Source organism: Anolis carolinensis, unplaced genomic scaffold (genome assembly GCF_035594765.1).
Source record: "Anolis carolinensis isolate JA03-04 unplaced genomic scaffold, rAnoCar3.1.pri scaffold_34, whole genome shotgun sequence".
Taxonomy (NCBI): Eukaryota; Metazoa; Chordata; class Lepidosauria; order Squamata; family Dactyloidae; genus Anolis; species Anolis carolinensis.
Genome location: NW_026943843.1, coordinates 70,439 through 85,486, shown reverse-complemented (window position 1 = coordinate 85,486; position 15,048 = coordinate 70,439). Strand labels below are relative to the sequence as shown.

General features: G+C 42.1%; 1 protein-coding gene across 2 annotated transcripts; it reads right to left on the bottom strand.

The window, feature by feature from the left end:
- Positions 1 to 144: 144 nt before the first annotated feature.
- On the bottom strand, positions 145 to 14,791 carry rtraf (RNA transcription, translation and transport factor). 2 transcript variants are annotated; one of them, XM_003227587.4, is made up of 8 exons: positions 14,603 to 14,791; positions 13,064 to 13,191; positions 11,478 to 11,577; positions 10,662 to 10,748; positions 10,304 to 10,392; positions 7,230 to 7,298; positions 1,783 to 1,831; positions 145 to 481 (listed from the first exon to the last, which is right to left on the bottom strand). In XM_003227587.4, exons 1-8 carry the CDS (start codon positions 14,661 to 14,663, stop codon positions 327 to 329), a joined length of 738 nt encoding a protein of 245 aa, XP_003227635.3. In that variant the 5' UTR covers positions 14,664 to 14,791; the 3' UTR covers positions 145 to 326. The 2 variants fall into 2 exon arrangements, with proteins under 2 accessions (XP_003227635.3, XP_062822902.1); XM_062966832.1 differs by lacking the exon at positions 14,603 to 14,791 and adding an exon at positions 14,312 to 14,424.
- Between the last annotated feature and the right edge of the window lie 257 nt (positions 14,792 to 15,048).

Sequence of the window (15,048 nt, the reverse complement as noted above, 5' to 3'; positions counted from 1 at the left end):
CCTGGGGGAGGGAAGTTTGCATTAGGAAAACATCAGGAATCTCTGCTTTTATAGATTTACAAGAAGCTCTTTGAACACATGGACTCAGAATGGAGAACTGCTATTATACTTGGCAACCTCTGGCTGAAAGAACAACAGTTTGGATCTGCTTAATCCGAGCTTTATTTATGCAAAGGGAAATGATATTCAGTGGATGTGCCGGGAGCTGCCCTTGTTTTCTTTCCAAACATGGGAGCTGCCACTTTTCTGAATCGCATGCTAGGTTCGGAGAGGAGTCCCCACGTTGCGTGCCAGCAACGGAAGAGCCGGAATGCGCCTTTCCTCCTTCATCTGCCAACTTTGCCCAGTCTGTGATCAGTTTTTGGGTCGGCAATAATGGCCTGAACTGCCACAATGGCCTCGTTGATCTTCGTCTGCAGCTCGCGGAGCTCCTCTATATGCAGCAGGCGAAGGATCTGAGCAGCTTCGTTGAGGACAGCGTCTTGGCAGGAAGAAGTTTGGGAGAGGAGAAGAAACCAAGTTCAAATTTAATTCACAACTCTATGTGAAGAATAGGGCAGATTTCTGTGGTAAGCGACTAAGCTCGGTGTTTTTGGAGAAACCCAGCTTATCTGGAAAGCTTTTATACACCAGTGAGTTTAGCTATTTCCCTATATCAAGCTCAAGCAAAGCACCACATGAAATTAAATCAAAGTTTGAGAAGGTGGAAGAAAGGCTACACTGGCCTTTCTACCTTTCATCACCAGCAGAATCTTTTTTGGGTTTATCTTCTACCACCTTCCAGCTCAAAACACTATAGAGGTATGGGCAAACTTAGGCCCTCCATTTGGAGGGGCTGAAGTTTGCCTGTGCCTGATATAGAGCTACAGGTTGGGTACCCCTTATCCAAAACGTTTGGGACCATACATGTTTTGAATTCAAGACTGATATTTTGGAATACCTGCATTTGCATTTAGTTATCTTGGAGATGGGATGCAAGTCTAACCACAACATAAATTTATGTTTCATATACACCATATACACATAGCCTGAAAGTAATTTTATGTAGCATTCTTTAAGAATTTTGTTCACAAATAAAAGTTTGTGTACACTGAACTATCAGAAACAAAACGTTGCTCTCTCAGCCACCTCTAAGGTTATTTTTGGAGCATTAACCAGTATTAATTTTAAACCAGTAACACAAGTGTTATTGGACTGCACAGCGAATGATAAAGAATGCTGAGAAAGCTACAGGCTATGCTGGCTTGAAGCAATTTATTTATTTATTTACAGCATTTATATTCCACCCTTCTCACCCCGAAGGGGACTCAGGGCAGATCACATTACACATATAAGGCAAACATTCAATGCCTTGACATAGAACAAAGACAAGACAAATGCAGGCTCTGAGCTGTCCTCGAACTCATGACCTCTTGGTCAGAGTGATTGGTCTCAGCTGGCTGCTCTCCAGCTTGCGCCACAGCCCGGGATTATATTCTGGGAAGGGGAAGGGAAAGAAGACAGATCCCATCCACAGGTACTCATGGCAGAAGAAGGCCTGCTACAAATACCACTGACAGGGACTTCACTGTGAGAAGCCATACACAGGAACAGAAGAACACCTTATTTAAAGTTAGCATGGCATTCTCCCAGCCAAATTTGCAGGGTTTCCCCCAGCCACACAAGCCCCAACTTCTCTTAATACACATCACAACCTTGTAAGAAAGTTGAGGGGATTGTACACAAAGGAGGAAGAATTTACAAGACACACTGAGCGTGCAATAAAGCAGGGGAGATTCTTACCTCCTGTGTCAAAGCCAAGAATGTGCTTGTCTAAAGAGACCGGCAAGCCCTAAAAGCAAGGAGATGCATCACATCATCGCAAAGTCACTGTTAAGGAACAGTCTCTTTTGAATTTACTGACTTACATTTATTTTTAATTGTAATTTTGTATTTTAAAAAGAAATATTATATACCATGTCTATGTACATTGAAACCTATTTATTCAGCTGCACATAAATATCATGAATAAATAGGGAGCAAAAATGTTACTGAATACACATCATTATCATCATCATCATCATATATTTACATTCAAGGCAGCTAACACTCCACATTAGGTAAGTTATAAGGTGCAATACAAAAGTTAAAAAACAATTAAATAGTAGCAATGTGGTAAAAACAGAATTAAAATACAATAAATACAATTAAATGGCCTTTAAATCTCATATTCCCCCAATACCACTGAACCTTCCCAAAGCCCTTTCCTTCCCTAAATGCCTGTTCACATCCTCATCTAGTACTATAGAGACTTTGCTCCCAAATAGATTCCCAGCAAAGCTGAGCCTGAGCAAATCTTCAGACTTCAGACTATGCCCCTGAGAATGGATTGAAAAAAAAAGTGGTTTTGTAAAAATTTAGGAACTGGTCTTATTACAGGTAATTAAAGACAATGATGATTGAACCTGGGAGTTCAAAAATATGCCACTGATCACTCGGCTACATCCTCAGTCTGTAAAAACTTGCACTTAAACAAAATATAAGTAGGATTTTATATGAATTTTGGGATTGAATATCCACTTGACCGACTTGGCTTGTCTTCACCCCAATTCTCTCACTTTACTGGCAAGGCTGGGCTGTCTTTATTTTGCATTGTGGTGTAAAGGAATCGAAAGCAGTCACTCTCTTGTTTTTTTAAAAGTACCTTGCTCAAAATATTGTCAGAGTGAAAAGGACTCGCCCTCTCTTCCAAGCCCTTGGGGAGCACACACAGCTAGGGAGAGTGACAGATCCTTGTTGACGCAAAAGGAGGCTAAGACATGAAGCAGAAAGAGAAACGCCTGCTGTTTCTTTTCTTATGTAAGCGAATCTTGGTGCAAGGAAAAAAACCGGTGAGATCTCTTTGAGGAGGTTACTAGAGCTGTTTTAGGGCAATGGTGATGTTGAGAGAGCTGGAAGGACTTTTCTGTTCTGCAGGAGACCAGGAAAAGCTGGCAAGATGTTCGCCAGATGTCCAAAGCTCCCTATAACTCATGAGGAGCCTCTGCCAGTTCTGCAAATCCTCCAGGAAAAGGAACAACAATAATTGGCTCATTATGTGATCATTTTCTGCAATGGTTGATAGTTATCCTTGGCAGAACTTTGCAGGCTGCCCACATGGAAATGAAGTGCCTTCCTTTGTCCTACAGCAGTTGGGCATTTAATCTAATCTCTTCTTGGGCATTTGCCATCCGACAAAGGTTATGTGGGAGGCAAAGGCACCCAAATAGTAGGGCCTGATAGAAGGTCCAGATTTCCATGGGAATGTGGATGCCTCCCTTCACTGCCAAAGACTCGCAGATCGGTTAGGATGGGTGACCTCTGGCTTGAAAACAGCCCACCTGAAAGGGATCTAGGAGTCCACAAGCTGAACATGAGTCAACAGTGTGATGCAGCAGCTTACAAAGCCAATGTGATTCTAGGCCATATCAATAGGAATATAGTGTCTAGCCTGAGGGAACTCATGAGTCCCACTCTATTCTGCTTTGGTTAGATTTCTTCTAGAACAATGGTTCTCAGCCTGGTGTTTTGGCCTACAGCTCCCAGAAATCCCAGCCAGTTTACCAGCTGTTAGGATTTCTGGGACTTGAAGGCCAAAACATCTGCTGACCCACAGGTTGAAAACATGTGTGTCCAGTTCTGGGCACTACCATTCAAGGAGGATACTGACAAGCTAGAATGTGTCCAGAGAAGGGCCACCCTATGAAGGAGCTGGGGATGCTTAGTTGCAGAAGAGAAGGTTGAGAGGAGACATGATAGCCATGTATAAAGATCTGAAAGGATGTCATAAGGAAGAGGGAGCATGTTTTCTGCTGCCCTGGAGACTAGGACCCAATGGAGTCATGGGTTCAAATCCCAGGAAAGGAGATTCCATCTGAACATTAGGAAGAACTTCCCGATTGTAAGAAGAACTGTTCAACACTGAAACTCTCTGACTCGGGAGTCTGGTGGAAGCTTCCTCCTTGGAATCATTTAAACAGGCTGGATTGCCATCTGTTGAGTCGCCAGGGGAAGATAGGGTGGGGCATAAATAAAGTTTTTATTATTATATTACTCAGATTGTGCTTTTCCTGTATGGCAGGGGTTGATGCCCCATGTGGCCTTCCAATTCTATGATTCCATGAGATAAGAGCCATGTTTAAATATCTGAAAGTATGTCACACTGAGAAAGAAGGAAACTTGTTTTCTGCTGTTCTGGGGACTAGGACACAGAACAATGGACTCAAGCTGCAGAAAAAGAGACTCTACCTCAGCCTTAGGAAGAACGTCCTGATCGTAAGAGCTGTTTGGCAGTGGAATATGCTGTTGCCTGGGAGTCTGTTGGGAGTTTCCTTCTTTAAATGATTTTAGGCTGGATGGCAAACTGTTGGGAGTGGTTTGATTGTGTGTTCCTGTCTAGGAGAAGGGGGTTGGATTGGATAGTCTTTGTGATTGCTTTCAACTCTATGATTTGGAGATGGGCAAAACTGAAGGCTTTTCTGCTACTCTTTCTGTCCCTTTTCTCACTTCTGGAAATCTTGAGTTTTTTCAATGCCTCTAGCACAAAGATGGGAGGGTTGCTTCGCTTTTATGAAGGCAGAGACAGAAAGTCAGAGAATATATATAATACTAGCTGTGCCCGGCCACACGTTGCTGTGGCGTTGTCTGGTGGTGTTGGTGAGAAATTGTTGAGGTAGTGGTGGTATTGAATGTCTGTTGTATGGTTGTCTTCATGTTTAGTATGCACACTGAAGTGGATTATATGGCAGTGTGGAGTCAAGATAATCCAGTTCAAAGCAGATAATATAAGATTCTAAATAGGTTATATAGCTGTGTGGAAGGGCCTTGAGTCTACATTGCCATATAATCCAGTTAAAATCTGATAATCTGTGGAAGAGGCCTAAGTGAGGCCTAACTGTGCCTGTCCCCTGGGCTGAGTAGGTTGCTAGGAGACCAAGTGGGTGGAGCTTAGCCTTCAAACTGGCAGCAATTGGATAAAAACTATTATTCCTCTCCCTGTAATTAGGACTTTATTTTTCTTTTCCTTTTTGTTGTATCAACCTAGAGCCGTGAATGATGGGTTGTGTTGTCAAATTTCGAGGTTGGGCGGCCTGTAGTTTTGTTGTTTTATCCGCTGCCCTGATGTCATCACTCTTTTATATATAGATCAGAGTTAAAAGAGACTCCCAAGGATATCCAGTCCCCAATACTCTTGATAGACGGCCATTCAGCCTCTATTTTAAAAACTCCAGTGAAGCAAACTCTATTATGTTTCAGTGTTATCAAAACAGAGCAAACTAAGAGGAACCTGTCACTGGCTGCTGTCAGTCTCTTGTGAGAGGAAGAACACTTTCCCCCATTGAGCAGGCAAACAGGATCGGAGATCTATCTGCTGTTAGAAAGGTCATCCTTATTTGCAGACGAAAGTGCGTCAAAGTGCCTTTCATTCACATAATTCCCCACTACTGGTTAAAGTTGGAAGGTTTTGTGGGCTGATACACCAGCTCATCCGCCTACTGGGTTCAAGCAGATGACAAGAGTGGTGCTTGGTAGCTATTCTTGCACAGTATACAAGCTGCCACAAGGGAAACCGACAAGAAGGATTAATGGGCAACGTGAACTCAAGGCATAGCAGCTGCTCAGCTCTCTCTACTCTTTTTTGCCTCGAAGGTGCCGGAGAGAAAATTACAATACCAGGAGTACAAGATGTTAAAGAAACAGAACATGCTTTCTGCATGTGACCCACTTTGGATTGCCCACTAAGCAACTGATTCCAATTGCAGGGAAAGAGATACCACCTCAACAATAGGCAGAACTTCATGGGGTACGTGTTGTTTTGCAGTGGAATATGCTGCCTTGGATCGTGATGGAGCCTCATGATGGAGGCTTTTAAGCAGAGGCTGGATGGCTATCTGTTTAGATTGTATTAAATGCATTTATATGTGTGGCAGAAGGGACTGGGCTGAATGGCCTTTGCGATCTCTTCCGACTACATGATTCTATGCTTGGGGATATTCTTGTCTTCCACTGAATGCACAAAGCTGCTCCTTCTGCTTTACTATTTTCCAAGGATACAGGAGGTTATGTGATTCATATGCTCACTGAAATAACTGTAAACAATCAGATTTGTGGAGCACGTCAGGAAACAGATTGACACTGTTTCCTCCAAAGCTAAGGATACTTCTGGTCTCTTCACATTCACATCAACTGTTCACAACTGTCACTGCATCTGAAAGAAGACTTTTGTTTTGTACCCTAGAGAGCTGGCTATGTTTAGGCTTAAAGAAGGGGGCATGAGAGCCATGTTTATGTATTTGAAAGGATGTCATATTGATGATGGAGCAGGCTTGTCTTCTTCTGCTCCAGAAACTAGGGGTGCATCTATACTATAGAATGATTGCAGTTTGACACCACTTGAACTGCCACGGTTCAATGCTATGGAATCATGGGATTTGTAGTTTCCCCATGGTCTTTAGCCTTCTCTGTCATATAATGCTGGCGCCTCAACAAATTACAAATGGCATTAAACAGTGTAGATGCACACTAGGACACAATGGAGTACTGGATTCAAACAACTGGAAAATAAAGATTCCACATACACATGAGGAAGAACTTGCTGAAAGAAAGAATTGTTTGACAGAGGAATATGCTGCTGCCTGGGAGTCCAGTGAAGCTGCCATTTCTGGAGGATTTTAAACAGAGGCTGGATGGCCATCTATTACGAGAGCTTTTACTGTGACTTCCTGCATAGCAGAAGAGGGGTTGGACTGGATAGCCTTTGGGTTCCCTTTATTATTCTATGCACAACAGCACTTCACGCTCAACTTTCTCTTCTTCTCTGGACTGTTTAAAGGAGAGGTTGGATGGGCATCTGTTGGGAGGGCTTGGACTGGCAGAAGGGGGTTGGACTGGATGGTCCCTGTGGTCCCTTCCGACCCTATGATTCCATCTTTGCTGCTGATTTTAACTTCTGGTGTCATTCCTGCAGACAAATGTCTATTTAAACAACTTATTTATTTACTTCGTTTTATATCCCGCCCTCTCCCTCGTTGAGGGATTCAAGAGCGGCTAACATACAGCAGCCAATTGATGCCATTCAACATACACCACATCGTAGTCAAAATACAAACCAATAAATATAAAATAAGGCTCTTATTTGTTATATGGTTATAACTTAACCATATAACATGAAAGCCAAAGGTTTTATCCAAGGGAATAAACCATTCACCTACCTCTTTGGACTGATTTGCCTTTGCAACAGCATCCTGACTCAGGCGCTCTTGAACCAAAATACGAATTGCCTAGGAAGGAAAAAGAAATGACAGCTTATTTTGGGTGAAACAAGACACAAACCCTTTCAGGAACTGGTGCGACATTCAGTGACAAATTAGGCAGTGTTGCCAGCAGATGTACTGTATAGGAAAAAGAGGCAGATTGTCTGTCAACAATCTAATGTCCATGATACAAATTCCACAATTTGGACTGGTCTGTATTTAGACATTAAGTCTATGCTAACTTCAGACTTGCATCAAGAATCTTTTGTCTTGTAGCATCAAGACACTTGTAAGAGAAGCCATGGAAATGACAAAAGCCAAAACCCCCAAAAGATAAAGCCTACTACATAGAGAAAGCACCATGGATACACAACAAAAATGTGGGGATTCAAGGTTAGGGATGTAACTGACTTTGGTTTCCATTATATCTAACAAGACTCTAACTTTCTGAGCAGTGACCACTTTTGCTTTATTGCAGCCAACCCAGTACTTGAACACAGATTACTTTTTTCCTTCTGAGAAACAGATTTCATTCGCCAGTCAACTTCAAGGCGTCATCTTATGTACTTCTGCACAAGTTTGCCAGTACTCCTTTTTCAATTTCAATTGTGAAAGAGGAATCAAACTGCTAATGTTCAAGGTTTAAATCCTCACTACAGAGCTACAAGTTTCTCTCAAGGCCAAATAAGATGCTGCCAACAAATCCCTGTTTTTAAATCCCAGTGGCGGATTCATTCATGGAAAGGTAAAAATGGGTTATTGAGTGATAAAGCCCTGGAATGTTCTGCCCCTTTCTCACCTTATTTTTTCCCATAGGCATCCGGCTCTGGCTTGTAGAATTCAAGATGAGAAAAAAGCAGCAGGAAAGAAAAGATGATGTGCCAGCTGCAATATCTCTCTCAGATGTTTTCTGCCAGTTATTAGAACTGAAAAGACACACAGTTTGTGTGCTGTACTTCCTTGGGCTATCTTGTGATATCAACACAAGGCATCATAATAATGGGAGAGATAATCAAAAGAAGTCTGGGCACATCCTTGATGTGCATGTCTGAGCCACAGCTCAGAAGCTGGCCCCAATTTCCAGAACTCAGAGGCTTGGCTCTGTTTGAAAAGTTCTTTGCTAGACACAGCTCCACCTTTCATGACCATAGAACAGTTACTAGAATCACAGAATCATAGCGTTGAAAGAGACCATAAGGGCTATCCAACCCAATTCCCTGCCATGCAGGAAGACACAATCAAAGCCCTCTGATAGATGGCCAAAGAGCCTCTACTGAAAAATCTTCGGCAGGATTATCCCACTGTCAAAGAAGCTCTTATTGTCAAGACGTTCTTCCTAAAGTTTAGGTGAAATCTTTTTTCCCTACCACTTGGATTGATTGCATGATTGTATCCTATTCTCCAGAGCAGCAGAAAACAAGCTGGCTTCCTTCTTAAATGGGACACCCTTTCAAATATTTAAGCCTGGCTATCATATCCCCACTCAGCTGTCTTTTCTCCAAGATAATATTCTGCAGTTTCTCATAAGTCTTGGCTTCCAAACTTTTGATCATTTTGGTGGCCCTTCTCAGGGCACAGTCCATCTTGTCCAACTCATTCTTGAATTGTTTTGCCAGGAACTCAAGACAGGGTTATTCCAAATAAACTCTGACCAAAACTTGGGCAAACTTGGGCCCCCCAGGTGTTTTGACTTCAATTCATACAATTCCTACCAGCTGTTAGGAATTGTGGGAGTTAAAGTCCAAAACAGACTAGACTCTTGTCTTTCGCTACTCAGAAAAAGGAATTATTCCATTTTTTTCATAAGAATACAGGCATCCCCCAAGTGACAAACATCTGACTTACACACGACTCATAGTTACAAAAGGGGGCGAGACAACAGGAAATGAGAGAAATCTACCTCTAGGAAGAGAAATTTATTCCTGAACGAGTTATTATCATGGGGAAAAGGGTCTCCACTGAAGCTTTATCACTAATCCTTGTTTCCACAACAAGCCAAATTTTCCAATATCCAATTATCTCATGGACAGAAAGTGAGGTGAAATCTTCTGAACAGGGTCACGGACAACAAAACAAATACCACAGGGGTGTGAACCTTTCCTTATGCCACCCAAAGCTTTAAAAACCCACATATTTTTGGCTGGAATTACACTTAAAAATATACCTGTTCTGACTTGCATACAAATTCAACTCAAGAAAAAAACCCCCACAGAACCTATCTTGTTCATAACCTGGAGACAACCAGTATTGTTAGTTATCTTTTATATAAAAAGGAGCCACCCACTTCTCTGAGTAGAATGGTGAAAGCTCTTTTTGAATGCCTATTTGGGAAAATGGCACTGGTGCTTTTTCCTTTCAGTAGAACAATCTTCAACTTAGCCACAGGTCATATCAAAATCTATCCTTTTGGCCTCAAAACTTGCCCTCAACTCATATATGAAGTCAACTAATACGTGAGTATAAACGGCAAACACAGTATAGCGGTGGAATAACACCAATCTTGCATTCAATGGTATGGTTCAGTGCAATGCATGGAAAGATCGCCAAAAATTAAGGAAGTGTTCGAACATGATGAACTTCTAAATACATGAAGGAACGTACAAGTACTGTACTAGTAGCAACACAGGATGATGGGAAGTCAATGACTTTATAAAAACCTAGGGATGCCTCTATACTGTAAAATTAATGCAGTTTGATTCCACTTTAACTGCTGTGCCTCAAAGATATGGAACCATGGGAGCTGCAGTTTTAAAGTTCTTTAGCCTTCTCTGACAAAATGTGCTGGTGCCTCTCCAAACTACAGATTCCAGTTAGACATAGCATTGAGTCACAGCAGTAAAGTAGTGTCAACTTGCATTCATTCGACAGTGTAGATCTGGCATAGGCAAACCTTGGCCCTCCAGGTGTTTTGAACTTCCACAATTGAAAGCTAGCTTTCAGAAGTCTAGTTCCATGCTTCCTAAAAAAAGCTTTTTAAAATTAGCACAGCAAGCATTTTTTAAAGAAAGTAGAATGGTCAATAATAAGCTCACCTTGAGCATCACCAAATAGTCATCATGACGCTGGATCTGAAGGAGGTTCGCCAGAGCCATGACGCCTGCTTTAAAGTCAGGGTTGTTCACTGCAAAAAAGAACATCAGCACATTGATTCCAAGGGGAGCAGCCTGAACTTCTCATCATGCTCACTTAAACCAGATGCCTCCGTTTCATAGAATGACTGGACAACACCTGGCCTTCTACGGTGTTTGAGGCATCAGTTCCCAGGAGGTCCAGACAATGTGGCAGACAATGACATATTGCTGGAGTTGTACTCCAAAACATTCACAGTGGGCCCAAGGCTCCCAACCTCTGCTCTAGAGCGAGAAAAAAGAAACCCAGGTCATTACTCACCATCCAGGTTTATCAGAGGTTCTGCATTCTTGGCTGCATTGTCTGCATTTTTATTCCCTTCAGGCGTGGAGTCCTTATATTTGTCAGCTGTTGAAACAAAAACCATTTCAGTCTATGAACAGAACAGGCCAGAGAATAAAGAATGGACTGAAAATGAAAGAAAGCTACAGGGCGACAAAGGGAACAAGCACCAAGCCATTATCCTCATCCATGGGAACAGTGTGTACACACACAAAACTGAAGCAGCTGCCCAAATTGTCCAGAGACTTCATTGTGGATGCTTGTGAATCACTAATAATAATAATTAGGCTGAAATAGCAGCTGACACTATAGTCGGTTCCCAGATCTGGATGCCTAAGTAGTTCAAATAATGACTGAGTGCTAGGCCAGTTTGCAGCAATTTGTGGGTAAAACCTTGAATTAAAATCCCTAAAACTCACTTCCTTCAGTGACTGGCTTACTAATCAGCCTGATCAAGATCCCATCCCTGATATTACTGAAACTGTCTGGAAAATAAATAACTGCATCATGTGTTTTAATTCAAAATACATGTTTTTTACATTCTACGTGGCCGTTGCAAAAACTGTGAGGCTGCACTAAAAGTCTGGCTATGTGTACACATTTTTAAATTGTAAGCCTCCTCAAGCCCCAATTTTGGAAGAAAAGTGGGATACAATAATGATAATAGAATAATTAAATTAAAATATAATGTTAACGATTGCATTATGACTAGTTTTTATTTCAGTTTGAAAATAAAACTTAGATCTAATGAAGCAATCAATCTCCTTTTAAGATGAGAGAGTAGGGAAAACCTACCATTGTCTCCATACTCAAGCCGGACCGCTAATCCCAGAAGCCAATCAATGGTTTCCTGCCGTTCTTGTACAGTAAAGGGACAATTCACATCTTTAAGGTACTGTTAAAAATAAATCAAGAATATGGAAGGACAAATATGAAATTAGCATAGGGTAGAGATTTTGCATAAGAGAAAGCAAATGGCATTTGATGTGTAGACTAGCACTAGAAAATTTTCGAAATCTGGGCTCAAGAAGAAACAGAAATCAAACTGACTGTTGTCATATCTGGTCCAATGCTTTTCATGGCAAGCACACCTTAATCATTAAACATTGGGGTTAATGTTCATTATCCTGTGAGATTCAGTACATTATGAGGCATGTAAAAACCACAAAATGTGCACGGGCGAGTTCCTTTTGCATTGATGTGATGTCGTATTGACCAGGGTGCAAGATTTTTTTCTGCTTTTCAAGAAACAAAGTCATGGAGTAATAGATTAAAATTATAGGAAAAGAGATGCCACGCCCAAATATTAGGAAAACATCCTTACAGTAAGAGCTGTTTGGCAGCCTGAGAATCCACTGGAGTACCATTCTCTGGAGGTTTTCTAATAGAGGCTGAGTGGACAACAATTGGGGGGCTTTGATTGTTCTCCTGCCTAACAGGATGGGGTTGGACTGAATGTCTCTTGGGATTTCTTCCAACTCTATGATTCTCACCTGAATGAAATATTGCAGTAAATGAAATATTTGTCACTGATGCCCTGAATCGAATGAGTGCAAGCAGGCAATAGCAGCATTTGACACACACACAAAACAATGCTGTATTTGTTTGATTCTAAGGCCCCTTCTACACTGCCCTATAATCCAGATTATCAGATCAGATAATCTGCATTATCTGTTTTGAACTGGATTATATGAATCTACACTGCCATATAATCCAGTTCAAAGCAGATAATTTGTGTTTTATATCTCAGTGTAGGAGGGGCTTAGGATGCTCCTTTTTCTTCATATAAACATCTCTAAAAATGGAATGTGTCTCAGGATTTGGGTTGCTGTGAGTTTTCTGGGCTGTTTGACCATTTTCCAGATCCATTCTCTCCTGACATTTCACCCATATCTATGTCAGGCATCCTCAGAGGCTGTGAGGCCTGTTGGAAACTAGGCAAGTGGAGTTTCTGTGGAATATCCAGAGTGAGAGAGAGAACTCTTGTCTGTTTGAGGCAAGTGTGAATGTTGTGGTTGACCACCTTGATTAGCACTGAATGGCCTTGCAGCTTCAAAGCCTGGCTGTTTCCTGCCTGGAGGAATCCTTTGTTGGTAGGTTTTCTAACAGACCTCACAACCTCTGACGAAGTCTGTCATAGATATGGGTGAAACGTTAGGAGAGAATGCTTCTGGAACATGGACATACAGACCAGAAAACTCACAGAAACCCAGTGATTCCAGTCCTGAAAGCCTTCAACCATGCATTGTCTCAGAATCTTAGAATCTAACAAATAGAGTATCATAATCGAAATACAGTTTTCCTCAGTTATACAACACTGATAATTTGAAAAATTTTGACATCATCCTGCTAGGAGTACATTAGGTTTCAAATAATGCTACCTTTTCAAAAGATTTTGTCCATTCTGTGGCATTGTGAATGTTTCTTAAATTCCCTCTGTCTTCGATTTTGTAGTGTCGGATTTTCTGATCTTCAAGCCACACAATAAAATTCCGGAATTCTGTTTCATCTGTAAAGAAAAGGAGGAAAAAGAATAAATGTCACAAAGAAGCTGTCAAAGTCTATTAAATAAATCTAAGGTTATGGGACAGCTAAGTAAAATCAACCCACTAATAAACATTCTCCTGAATCATGCAAAAAAAAAAAAAAACAACACACACACACACACACAAAACAACAACCCTATTATTCACAATATCAAATTACAGTAAGACCCCTGATTCACAGAAGATGTTTCTGGATTTTGAATGGATAATAGCTAACCTTAATGCAGGGCTATCGAACTCATCAGGTTTATAACCTTTAAAGGGCAGTTGAATCCACATACAGAGAATCTGTGGATACAGAGGGCCAACTATAATTGATTTACATCTGGGTCGGTTCTCTCTGGTTTTTACACATTGTGACCTTTTTTTAAAGTTAGTTTGTTTACAAAAAGTCTTTCTTTTTTCTCCTTTATCTTATTTTTTTAATAATACAAGAAACAGTGGATTGTAATTGATTGTAATAATGAACATATCCAACATTGAAAGGTGATTGCACACATTTCAACGGGTTTAGTGAAAGGAAACTCTCTGTTTTCTTTGCACAGTAACACTGCATCAACGAAACTGTGAGTGAAATGACAGAATAACCCTTATGTCTCTTGAAATGCTGTTTGAGTTGTATTCTGATGGAAATTTGTGGATTTCAATGGCTTCTCTGTGTAGTCTGACATGGTGGTTGTTGGAAAACATTTCTGTGTTTTCATATAATATGCTGTGTCCAGGTTGGTTCATCAGGTGCTCTGCTATGGCTGACTTCCCTGGTTGATCCACGAGAATGTGGACAATTTCAACAGAAAGGAGGAAATTGTGAAAATGAACAAAATCTGCCCCCCAGCATTAAACAACTATAGAATCAGTAAATAAAGAACATTGAAAAAACCCCGGGAATTTCAGACAGGAAACAATCAGGGCCAGCTAACACCTTCCAACAAAGGATTCCCCCAGGCAGGAAGCAGCCAAGCTTTGAAGTTGTAAGGATATTCAATGCTAATCAAGCTGGCTAACTGCAAAATTCGCGCCTGACTCAAGCAGACAAGAGTTCTTTCTTCCACCCTGGACTTTCCATGCATAAACCGCACTTGCCTAGTTTCCAACAGACCTCACAACCTCTGGGGATGCCTGCCATAGATGTAGGCGAAACGTCAGGAGAGAATGCTTCTGGAACGTGGCCAGGCAGCCCGGAAAACTTACAGCAACTCACTGATTCTGGTAATGAAAGCCTTCACAACGCACAAAATCTGTAACACTTTCCTTCTGATAGTTAGGGGGAGGAGGGAATGAGCCGGGGGCATGGCTAAGAGTTGGCGCATGCGCAATGCTGAACCAACAGTCAGGCCATGGCCTAAACGCACTGCCCGCTCTTCTAGGCCTCACCTCGACAGTTAAACCCAGCCGGATTGTGGTAGTCCAGCGCCGACAGCTTCCGTCGGAACATGACGGCGGTGGCGGGGCCGTACTCCGCAGGGCGCTCCGCTCGGCCTGATCGACGCCGCCGCCGCGCCTCAGCCACGAAAGAGACGGCGCGGGGCAAGACACGCACGCGCAACGCAGCCTGGAAGGCGGGACACCCATATGAGATTGCCAAGGGCCGCATCCAATAGGCGCTCGAGTTGAGAACTCATAGGCGCTTCGGTTGGATGGGAGACGAAGAAGGCGGGGCGTCGTGTCGAGAGTGTCAGTTTTCGTAACCAATGGGCGCTCACGTTTGGAAGACTAGAAAGAGAGCAGTAGGTGGGACGCCGGAATGATAGACAGGCCCAGAGTCGAATAGGAGCCCATAATAGGAACTCGGCGAGGCAGGTTTTAGGTTGGAAGCGCGA

Coding starts and splice junctions, on each gene's coding strand:
- rtraf (XM_003227587.4), bottom strand. CDS start 14,663: ATGTTCCGACGGAAGCTGTCGGCGCTGGACTACCACAATCCGGCTGGG. Junction 10,749..11,477: donor GCTTGAGTATGGAGACAATG/GTAGGTTTTCCC, acceptor TTGTTTCAACAG/CTGACAAATATAAGGACTCC. Junction 482..1,782: donor TCTTGGCTTTGACACAGGAG/GTAAGAATCTCC, acceptor CTTCCTGCCAAG/ACGCTGTCCTCAACGAAGCT.